The sequence below is a fragment of the Phocoena phocoena genome, chromosome 1 (assembly GCF_963924675.1).
Source record: "Phocoena phocoena chromosome 1, mPhoPho1.1, whole genome shotgun sequence".
Taxonomy (NCBI): Eukaryota; Metazoa; Chordata; class Mammalia; order Artiodactyla; family Phocoenidae; genus Phocoena; species Phocoena phocoena.
The window spans coordinates 117,217,533-117,229,152 of record NC_089219.1 but is presented as its reverse complement, the minus strand read 5'-3'; the positions used below and the strand labels follow the sequence as shown (position 1 = coordinate 117,229,152).

The following is an 11,620-nucleotide window of genomic DNA, read 5'->3' as shown; positions in this document are numbered from 1 at the left end:
GCGGGGCAATCCGACCCCCGTAATATTCCGCCCTTATGCGTCATGGCTGCCAGTCGCAGTCTTTCAATGGATCCTGAAGTCGACACCAGACAGCTCCGACCCCACCAACGTTTCCACACTCAAGAACGCAACCCTCTCTCATGCCTTACTACGGCCCTGAAGCCGTCCTGAAGAAAAACTTGCGTTGCCAGCTTGCCCCAAAGCAAGATGGCTGCCAATCTCTATTCTCCGCTACCGAAATGACGCTATCCACTTCCCGTTTAATGCCGCTGCCAGGCTGCCCTCAACTAGCATGGCTACTCCGGCTCATGCCTCACTATGGTCTCGAAGCCGCCACTAACCGGCCAGGTTCCGGGAGGCGCTGTTCAGGATGCAGCCACCCCCGCCCGCCTCTCCCCTCCCCCACGCCCGCGGCGGCGGCGGCGGCGGCTGGAGCCCGGATGCGGCGCCGTGAGACAGGCCCGGGAGAGCGGCGCGGATGGATCCAACATGGCGGCGCCGAGCCTGAGCCGAGAGTGAGGCGGCGGGGCGGCCGGAGTGGGGAGGGGGAGTCGAGCGGGACGGGGCGGGGCCGGGCGGGGCCGCAAAGGGCTTGGGGAAGGAAAGTGGAGGGGGAGGCGGTGGCGACGTCTAGCCTGAGAACCTGAAGAGAGGGAGGTGACGGGACGCTGCAAGGTGGGGGAGGGGAGCGGCCGAGGGGGGCGTGCGGGGGAGGTGGCAACTGTGGGAGAGGGCAGGGTCGAGGCGGAGGAGTGGGGCAGGGGAGGGGCGTAAACAAGGGCCGAGGCTGGGCCAGGCTAGGGGTATTAGAGAGGCCGAGGTGGGGAGTGGGGCTGCGGTCCCGCCGGGCTGAGGGGGTAGGAACGGGAAGGAGGGGCCGAGGGTGTGAAGGGGAAGGGGGCTTGTGGCATGTGGTTGGAGAAGGACTGGACTCTTGTAAGGGGTGTTGTGGAGAGGTGGGAAAAGGTGAAGATTGGATTTGAGACGTTTGGGGGGAGGTTCTGAAAGTGTTAAATTGGAGGTGGGAGGGGGAAGGGCCTAGGGGAGAATTTGGGTGGAAAAGGAGAGGACGGAGGTTTGGGGAATGGAGAGCGTGTCGGTGTGACGAGGTAATGGAGAAAGTGAGAGACTAGGAAGAAAGTTTGGGAGGAAGGGGAATGGGATGTGAGATAGGACAGTGTAGCTGCACGAGTGATAGAGGTTCAGGGGTTTCCCTTTCCCCTGTAGAAAGGAAGAGAGAGCAGAGTTAAGCAGCATCAGTTACAGCCAATTCTAATTGCCAGGCCTTTAGCTTTTACTAGGGTGGGAAGGGCAGAAGGGAATGGTCATGTGGATTTGGAGAATTGGGGTTGGATGAGGGTTCAACTGGATTTCCAAAAGCTGCCTAGCTTACTGCTCCCTTGTTTTTCCTGATTACAAAAAGAAGAGAAAATGGGGAGCCTGGTATCGCTGGAGTGTGGAAGGAGTAAAGGACTTTTCTAGTTTTAAACAATTAGCAATGCCAGAATGGGGAAACAGCCATGCTATGTTGGAACGCTGTTTGCAGGGAACAGAAAACACAGGATGGTGTCTAGGCAGCCATGCTAATTAAATGAGTGCTTTCGTTTCCAGACCCTTCTTTTGCTGTTTAAGTGCTAGGAGCGGGGGTCAGTATTCATACATAAAAAACGTTCGCTGGTGAAATGTAGATGTTTGACTGGATGCTGCCTCAGTGGATATTTTGTTCTCACAGTGTGTGAGAATTTGGAGGATAGTTCTGGTCTCATAAGTGAAGTAATGGAAAGAAAGTGCCTTCTTTGGCTCTAACCACTTTTCTCCTAGTTCATCTAAAGATGAAAGTCAATGTTAATACTGTAACAAAGTAGGTGGTCCTCATAAGGAATTGAGGAGTCAGGTGAGGTGTCAGAGGATAATTGGTTTTCCCACAAGTTGTTGAATTTGGGACTTTTCTTGCCCTAAACCACTGAGACTGGAAATTCTTGGAGTTGGTTTTGTGTTGTGAATTGGGTAATAGAAGGTTAGGGAAGCCTGGGGACTTTGATGGGAGTGAGTTCTCTCATTTAGCTTGGAGTGGATCATTTCAATTGAAATGGCTGTAGGCTTGTCTGTATATTTTTGCAGCTGAGATTGACTGCCTCTTTGAGATTTCAAAATAAAGCTTGAAAATTGACGCTTCCCCCTCTTATTTGTTTTTGCTTTGCTGCTGGCTTTGAACCTTGTGCTAGGAAGAGACCTGGGAAATTAAGTTTCTTGCACAGGTAAGTCTGGAACTTTTTATTGTTTTCAAACAATGGAAGGGAATGGAAATGGCATGAAATGGAAATGGCATATTGGGAGTTGAGCTCAGTAATGGGGTAGCTGACAGGGAAAATGGGTTTTCAGTGGGTAAGATCTGTTGCAGTCGTTGTCCCTTTGGGTCACTGGAGATTGGTAGGAGGGAAAGGAGAACAGAAATTAGGTGTCTTAGGGCAAGACTCCAGCCTTGTTTTGTTATTATCTAGCCTTCGTGGTCAGCTCTGAGAGAAACATTTTTAAACATATGGAACTTTGTACTCTAGTACAGTGTCTACTAAATGTTGGCCTTGGAGGGTTGCTGAGCACCTACCCTGGGAAGGCTTTTCCTCTAGCTTACTCTTTATCCTAGTTGTTCTGGAATCTTCATTTTGAAAACACAGTTTGTAATTCTGACTTCCAGATATTTGTTTACATTTTCTTGGTCCTACCAGCAAGAAAGCTCTTTATGTAGTCGTCTTAGTCATCTTTAAGGTTTTCCATGTCCTTTACATTTCAAGTTTCAAGACATCACTCTTTTTTAGATTTTCCACATGATTTTCCCTCTCACAGGGCTTCTGAGAGAGTCAAATACCTCTAGTTCTTTTGGGATGAAACTAGACTGTTGTTTTCATTTCGAGACATCACTCTTTTTATTTCTTCCACGTGACTTCTAAGGGCTTCTGAGAGAATCAAGTACCTCAGAAAATACAGATCTCATCCCTGGTTGGGATGAGACTAGACTTTGCATGGAAGTAGAAATCTAATAGATAACGATTAGTCAAGAGGAAGTCCTGTAGATACATATAGATTGTTTGTTGGCCCTTGGCTGGCTTGGACCTCCCAAAAGAAAGCGAACAACAAAAAACCCTGCAGCTCCAGGAAATGCAGCAATTCATCAGAATAAAGAATGAGTCTTGGGAACCTGTTAAGGGTGATCCATACGTTAGGCTCTCAAATAGACCCAAATCAGCCAGCAGGATCAGGACTGTTGTTTACTGGAGTGTTTGTCTCTTGGTATCTGGCAATATTTCAGGCACCAAGATTCTGAAGTTCTTTCTAATCTTCAGTTTTAGAGGGGGTATATTCTCCTCACTGCCCTGATACTTTTCATCTAGGATCTCTGTATAATTTAAGCTGAGTTCCTTCGATTCACTGCCACAGAAAGCTGAGTATATTTTGGTTTAAGGGGAAGTTGGCCACGTTCTTTTAGTGCTGAAGTTAGATAGATTCTTGGAACCCCCATCTGGATTGCTGAGTGAGTGAACTCACCATCCTAGATGATAATTAAGTGGGGAGGGCTGCCTATTAGTCTGCATGCCAGCCTCCTGACATTTCTCCCAAGGACAAGCATGGCCTTGGGAAACTTCTGCCTCTTTTTGCTTCATTGCATAAGCAGTATAAGTCTGATCAGCAGCCTAACAAGGAAGGGTCTGCTTTTGGTCTAGTTTGGGGACTTTAAAGATGGCTGCAAGGTTTAAGTGCAGGATCCTTTTCTGTCTGTCTTGCAGAGGATGGCATTTCTCTGATCTGCACAGAAATTTAGATTGAACTAGGTCAAATTAGACCTCCTGGGATGGGGCGGAAGGGAGTGTAGTCCTGTCACCTGCTGTTCACCTAAATGGCAACAGCAGGTGATAGAGAAGCCAAGGTTGGAGTGGGATGGAACTCCTTAGTTAAGTTAAATGAGTCTTTGTCTGACTGGCTTTTCTTCTGGAATATTGTTTGATGGGTTTGGGTTGGAGGGACCAAATTACTTCCTTTTCCAGATATAGGATGGAAGCGACATGCTGTCTCTCCTTTTGACCCTCCATCTAGAATAGGATTTCTCATCTTCAGCATTATTGACATTTTGGACCAGATAATTCTTTGTTGTAAGAGGCCGTCCTGTGCATTATAGGATGTTTAGCATCATCCATCGCATTTACTCACTGCACGCCAGTAGCACCCTCCCTTACCACCCTCCCAGTCATGACAATCTAAAATGACTCCAGACATGGCTGAATTCCCCTGGAGGGCAAAATCGCTCCTGGTTGAGAACCACTGACCTAGAAGCTCTGATAATTCCTGTCACTTTGATCCAGCCTAGGATCTACGACTTAAAGGTGGCTGTTTTTTCCTCACATCTAGGGAGTTAACCCTCAGGATTGAGACCTATTGTAGAATTGCATCCATTGATACATAATTAGGACCACAGTGCTTTCCTGTATTCTGCTTCATTTTCCAGTGACCAGGTATGTGGGGACAATATTTCCTAATTTCCTGGGGTTTATAGTCAGGACACTTTGAATTAGGGAGCTCTGAAGCAGCCTGCTCTTCTGATTGGTTGAATGTGAAACCTGCCCATCTGTTTTTTATGGGATCCACATAATGAACAGCTGGCCAAGGGGAACAGGTGGGATAGGGAACAAGGAGAAGTTGTAGGGGCTCTAAGGAGACTCAGTTTTCTCATGTTACCTGCTATGAGCAAGAAGTTGTTTTCCTTCAGTCCCCTCTATTTGTAGCCAGTGACTGCAGCAGGTGAAACAAGAGAGGAAGAGACGAGGAAAACCAGTCAATAGTTGAATCTCTGTTTTCCCTGTTGTTTCCCATGCTTTGGGTGGGACATCTGGGCTCTCATAACTAGATATGGGCTATATTTCCTGTCTGCCTAGCTGAACCCATGGTATGCGGCTAGGTGATTACAGGGAGGCCCTCCCTTTTTCTTTTCTTATTTGTTTATTTATTTATTTTTGGCTGTGTTGGGTCTTCATTGCTGCGCACGGGCTTTCTTTAGTTGCGTCGGGCGGGGGCTGCTCGTTGTGGCAGTGCGCGGGCTTCTCGCTGCAGCGGCTTCTCTTGTTGGGGAGCATGGGCTCTAGGCACGTGGGCTCTAGAGCGCAGGCTCAGTAGTTGAGGCGCACGGGCTTAGTTGCTCCGCAGCACGTGGGATCTTCCCGGACCAGGGCTCAAACCCGTGTCTCCTGCATTGGCAGGCGGATTCTTAACCACTGTGCGACCAGGGAAGCCCTCCCCTTTTCTTAAGGGTATGAGTCTCTCTGTGCTTCCGTTTCAGGATTAAAAGAGAGAACCAGGTCCTACTTGCTCTTCAATTTTTCTGAGTTCCCAACAGCTTGACTTTTCTGAAGTAGTTTATAATTTTACTCTCTTTCTAACCTAGCCTCAGTTTCTTGGAATATAAAATGGACAGAACGGCCTGTCTCGCTGTTGAGTAGGGTGCTATGGTATGGGTAGTTTTGCAGTGTGGGGGAGGCTATAGCCAGTTAGAGTATATGTATGATACCTGAGTTGCGTGTACTTTTAATTGGGTCCTCTCACTCTTGGATTTTTGTGAGTTTTTTTTAATTGGTGTCACTTGTGGTGATCTCTTGGAGATTCATTTCAGTTCAACAACAGGTTACTCCTACTATATGCCAGCCTCCATCTATTGCTAGGCACTAGACACATAAAGATGAATATGACCTAGGTCCTCTACATGAGTCGCTTAAGATCTAATAGGATAATAAATACACAAATAATTTTAGTACACTTCGATAAATGGTTTAAGGGAAATATGTACAGTGTTCCATAGGAGCACAGAAAAGGACTACTTATACCAGCATGGGGGTGTAGAGAATGAATTTGAAGATGGCATCTGAGCTGATTCTTAAAGGATGAGTAGGAGTTAACCATCTGAAAAAGGGTGGTAATGGGGGGTGTGGAAGAGAAGGGAGAGGGGCAATCAGGCAAGGAGAATAGTCTGAAGAAAGTTACAGAGAAATGAATTGTATGATGTATATGAACTATAAACAAACGGATAACGTTAGAGAATAAAAAGTGAGTTACGGGGTTGGCAAAGTAGGCAAGGCCTGATCTTGGAAGGTTTGGTGTGTTGGGTAAGGAGTTTGGAGTGTTCTTATTGGTAAGGAGGGGACTGTAGCGAGGTCTTAAGCCAAAAAGTGATGTGGTCAGTTGTGCGTTTTAGATAATTCAGCTGGATGTGGGGGATTGATTTAGGCGGGTTAGGGTTGGTGGCAGTAATCCAGGTGAGAGATTGCTGGGGCCTGAACCAGCATGGTAGAGGTGGAAGGGTGAGGCAGATTTAAGAAGTAGAAAGTAGCATCAACAGGAATTTATAATTGATTGGGTGATTGGAGGTTGTGGTCAGATGGTGGAGCAGTATTGGGTGGTACTGTCTGCCAGGGCAGTAAATAGGAGTGGCTAGAGAGGAGGTGAAAGTTGTTGGACTTGAGGATTGGTTATTGGCTGGGTCACTGATATTACCCAGGATGATGGAGGAAATTTGTGAATTAAATGCCAAAATATATAATAAATGTAGGACTGTGATTGGTCATTGACAGGGGATTGGTAAATGACAACCATGAGGAAAGGTTAGAAGGTGACATATCCAAACGGTGTGTGAACATCAGGCGAGTACAGGTGGCGTAGGAGACTTACAACAATGCTCAACCTAGGAGCTTAGTGATGTTTATTGTTTTAAATCCATGAGTTTTGGTGGATATTTAATTAACTTTCTTAGCATTTATTCTCCTGGACTTGGTTTGATTGTTGGAAAAATGAGGTTAGGTTTGTGGAGGGATGAATCTGGCTGCAGAGGCCAAGGATGCTTATATCTTTGAAATCTCTTAACCATTTAGATAAGTTTTACAGTGATTTCACATACATCCTCTCATTGGATTCTTAACTCGAGGAGTAGTTTCTTGCATCCCTGTTTTGTAGATGGGGTGAGTGAGACTTTGAAGTTAAGTGACTTAAGGTCACACAGCTACACAGTTTGTTAATGACATAGGCAGAATTTTTTTTTTTAAGTCCCATTTTTCTTTTTTCTCTTTAGTTATTTATGGCTGCGCTGGGTCTTCGTTGCTGCACATGGTCTTTTTCTCTAGTTGCGGCGAGCAGGGGCTACTGTTGTGGTGCGCGGACTTCATTTTGGTGGCTTCTCTTGTTATGGAGCACGGGCTCTAGACGTGTGGGCTTCAGTAGTTGGAGCTCACAGGCTTAGTTGCTCCATGGCATGTGGGATCTTCCTGGACCAGGGATCGAACCTGTGTCCCTTGCATTGGCAGGCGGATTCTTAACCACTGTGCCACCAGGGAAGTCCTGAAATAGGCAGAATTAAAACTAGTTCTAGGGCTTCCCTGGTAGCGCAGTGGTTGAAAGTCGGCCTGCCAGTGCAGGGGACACAGGTTCAAGCCCTGGTCTGGGAAGATCCCACATGCCGCGGAGCAGCTAGGCCCGTGAGCCACAATTACTGAGCCTGCGCGTCTGGAGCCTGTGCTCCGCAACGGGAGAGGCCGCGATAGTGAGAGGCCTGCGCACCGTGATGAAGAGTGGCCCCCACTTGCCGCAACTAGAGAAAGCCCTCGCACAGAAACAAAGACCCAACACAGCCTTAAATAAATAAAATTAAAAAACAAAACAAAACAAAACACTAGTACTAACCCTAAAGGCTTTCAGTTTCCCTGTTGTCGGCCCCTAAGTTCATCTGATGCAGCTTCTATATTAGAATTTAGAGTGAATTCTGTACTTCTCCTCATTTCACCTACATTTAAGGGATGAATTGATTGGGGGTGCTGGCAGGGAGAGCACAAGGGACCAAAAGCAGTATTTTGGAGGCCAGAGGAACAATTGGGGTAATATTTAATAGAAAATTCTGCTGAATATGTAGCGCTAAAATTGTAGTTAACAAGTCTTACTTAGCAGAAGTTACTATCTATCTCCAGTAGGATCTGGACTTAGGGCAGCATCTGTTGGATATACAGAGCTCTAGGCTGTATTCTTTTTTTGTTTTGTTTTTTTTTTTTTGCTGTACGCGGGCCTCTCACTGCTGCGGCCTCTCCCGTTGTGGAGCACAGGCTCCGGACGCACAGGCTCAGCGGCCATGGCTCACGGGCCCAGCCGCTCCGCGGGCACGAACCCGCGTCCCCTGCATCGGCAGGCGGACTCCCAACCACTGCGCCACCAGGGAAGCCCTAGGCTGTATTTTTTAATAAGTACTTTGTAGGGACTTGCCTGGCAGTCCAGCAGTTAAGACTCCATGCTTCCAATGCAAGGGCCGGAAAACTAAGATCCCACATGCCGCGTGGTGCAGTCAAAAAAATAAATAAATAAATACTTTGTAAAAGTTAATATATGCTTATTAAGCACTACACTGTGCCAGGCTTTGTGTTGGGCCCTGGGAATACAGGAATGGATGACTAATTCCTGACATTGAGTGGTTCACAGGTTCTTTCCTTTTCCTTATAGTATAGTGGGGATTGCAGCTGCTGAGCAGGGATTCTGGAAAGCGTTGTGCACCTGAGCCCCCAGCATGGCGGGCCTAAAGCGGAGGGCAAGCCAGGTGTGGCCCGAAGAGCATGGTGAGCAAGAGCATGGGCTGTATAGCCTGCATCGCATGTTTGACATCGTGGGCACCCACCTGACACACAGAGACGTACGAGTTCTTTCCTTCCTCTTTGTTGATGTCATTGATGACCACGAGCGTGGCCTCATCCGAAATGGACGTGACTTCTTATTGGCGCTGGAGCGCCAGGGCCGCTGTGATGAGAGTAACTTTCGCCAGGTGCTGCAACTGCTGCGCATCATCACTCGCCATGACCTGCTGCCCTACGTCACCCTCAAGAGGAGACGGGCTGGTGAGGGTGCACTGGGGGCTGGGGACCCTGGAATCAGGGAAGAGCTGTGGGTGGCCCTGTGTGAGCAGCATGGGAGTCCAAGCAGAAGGAGGCGTTGACGCTGGGGAGTACTGAGGAGAATAAGTTATGAGGCCCATTGGAGGGTTGGACTAGGAGAAGGGAAGGGTGTATCTTTTCCTGAGTGAACCCCTCTCCCCCTACAGTGTGCCCTGATCTTGTAGACAAATATCTGGAAGAGACATCAATTCGCTATGTGACACCCAGAGCCCTCAGCGATCCAGAACCGAGGCCTCCCCACCCCCCTAAAACAGGTGAGACAATATTAACTCTCCCTAATTTCCATAATCAAGAAAGAGGACACTGGACCCATCTTTTCCCAGTTTTGCCAGCCTAAATGAAAGGACAGTGTCCCCCCCCCGCCCATATCTGGCCCCCCAAAAATCAGATGAGGTGTTAATGCTTCATCTGGGTCCTGTAATTGTTCCCACATTGTGTCCACCTTTCAGGTCACATTATTGATACTGCTTTTAGTGCTGAGTCTAAATGATCCTTCCTCATTCCGAGTGAACTGTTTGAATTTCTGCTTTTACCCTACTATGTCTCCCTTTTTACCCTCTGGTCAGTGCCTCCCCACTATCCTGTGGTGTGCTGCCCCACTTCGGGCCCTCAGATGTGTAGCAAGCGGCCAGCTCGAGGGAGAGCCACACTTGGGAGCCAGCGAAAACGCCGGAAGTCAGTGACACCAGATCCCAAGGAAAAGCAGACATGCGGTGAGGAAGTTCAAGGGTTCTAGGGGTAGAGTAGGCTTGAAGGGAAATACAAAGAACTGCTGGAATACTGGTCAGTTATTCTATTCAGTGTAAGGCTCAGTTTGATTGCTGTTGCAAAGTGAGATTGAATGGTATAGTCTCTGGGAGGAGAACTCCTCTACCTTTGTGGCAGAGTACATTTCAACTCTTTCTAGGTAATACTAGATGAAAGGGATGCTGTTATGACATCCTTATTGTAGGATGACCCAAGTCATGATAGAGTATTAAAATGAAATTCTGTGTCTGTTAATTAGGAAAATATCTCCTAGAATCAAGGTGCTACTTGTGAGTGATGGAAGTAATCTGACCTGGGCATGGCCCATTTAAGGGAACCTCTTGAGTTCAGGCAAGGATTTCAGAGGTACACAGAAAAGAACTAGTCCTGGGAAGAGGTAGAGAAGCTGTCAGGTGATGTTCCCAACTTTGCTAGTCTGCTGTTCTATTCAACCTTTCAGACTTGGCTGTAAACTGCAACCTCTTCTGCATATCTTCTTTTCCCCACAGACATCAGACTGCGGGTTCGGGCTGAATACTGCCAGCATGAGACTGCTCTGCAGGGCAACGTCTTCTCTAACAAGCAGGACCCACTTGAGCGCCAGTTTGAGCGCTTTAACCAGGCCAACACCATCCTCAAGTCCCGGGACCTGGGCTCCATCATCTGTGACATCAAGTTCTCTGAGCTCACCTACCTCGATGCATTCTGGCGCGACTATATCAATGGCTCATTACTAGAGGCACTTAAAGGTGTCTTCATCACAGACTCCCTCAAGCAGGCTGTGGGCCACGAGGCCATCAAGCTGCTGGTGAATGTGGACGAGGAGGACTATGAGCTGGGCCGACAGAAACTCCTGAGGAACTTGATGCTGCAAGCATTGCCCTGACCTTTTTCCCCTTCTCACTTCTCGGGGGACTTCTCACCACCCACCTCTGGAGCTTACATACCGTTCTGGGGTTTGTCCTCTACCCTTCCAACCAATCACACCCCTGCCTTTTTTTTTTTTTTTTTTAAAGGAAAAGACAAATGAAAAATGGAAGTGGTGTTCCCCACCCCTCCCTGCACCCATGTGCCTGGGCTTCCCTTTGTTTCCCTTTTCCACCTACCCCCCTCATGTGTGTCTCTACAGCCACCTTGCCATTGAGCCATAAGACAAATGTATAGGGAGAAGCAAAGTCTACAGAACATAGTCTTTGTAAGGGATTGAAGTGATCACTGCTTTTGGGTGCATTGAGGGGTTATCAGTACTTCTGGCTTTATGAGGGCTCTTAAATTTTGTCTGAGAAACCAAAGGGCTGTCAGTAGGGAGCTGTGTGGAAGGTGGGACTTTGAAGTGTATTTTGGAAATTAATCACCACCCTCTCCCAAATTATAGAATTTTTAAAAAACAAAGAAGCTGTGGCCCTTTCCACTCTCTTCTGGCCCTTGGTGCTGCTCCTCTCTGCCTCGTTTCCTCCATTCCATGGCTCGAAACCTCGGCCTGGTGTGGCTCCTTCCTTTTCCCTCTTTGTCAAACCCTCTTCAAAGGAGTAATAGGTAAGCGGACTAGGTCAGCCTAGTCGCCCTCCCAACTGTGTTGTGTGTGTACACACATACACAGGGTGGATGGAGAAGAGGTTGCTGATTAAAATACACTCCCCCTAAAAAGGGGAAGGGGGAGTGTGACACTTCCTTTCCATGTTCAAGTGAAAATAAATAATGTACCCTGCAGCCCTTTTCCCCTTTGCTTTCTTCTGGCTTGGGCAAAGGGCATCATAGGTGAAAGTGAAATGATTCAATATCAATTCCTTTCTTCTTTTTCTTTCCCCATCCTCTATCCCCACTCCCACCCCCAAGCTTGGGAGCATGGGGTTGGGACATGCACTGAGTGTCGCACTTTTATTTAGATAGGGAGGCATGTTGAATGAGTC

General features: G+C 47.7%; 1 protein-coding gene across 2 annotated transcripts; it reads left to right on the top strand.

Annotated features, from left to right (window-relative positions):
* The first annotated feature begins 434 nt into the window (after window positions 1-434).
* Window positions 435-11,098, top strand: DEDD (death effector domain containing). Of its 2 annotated transcripts, XM_065883340.1 has the most exons (6): window positions 475-515; window positions 2,226-2,258; window positions 8,518-8,906; window positions 9,128-9,217; window positions 9,530-9,676; window positions 10,220-11,098. In XM_065883340.1, exons 3-6 carry the CDS (start codon window positions 8,582-8,584, stop codon window positions 10,594-10,596), a joined length of 939 nt encoding a protein of 312 aa, XP_065739412.1. In that variant the 5' UTR covers window positions 475-515; window positions 2,226-2,258; window positions 8,518-8,581; the 3' UTR covers window positions 10,597-11,098. The 2 variants fall into 2 exon arrangements, with proteins under 2 accessions (XP_065739411.1, XP_065739412.1); XM_065883339.1 differs by lacking the exon at window positions 2,226-2,258 and having other exon boundaries at window positions 435-515; window positions 9,110-9,217; window positions 10,220-10,773.
* The last annotated feature ends 522 nt before the right edge of the window (window positions 11,099-11,620 follow it).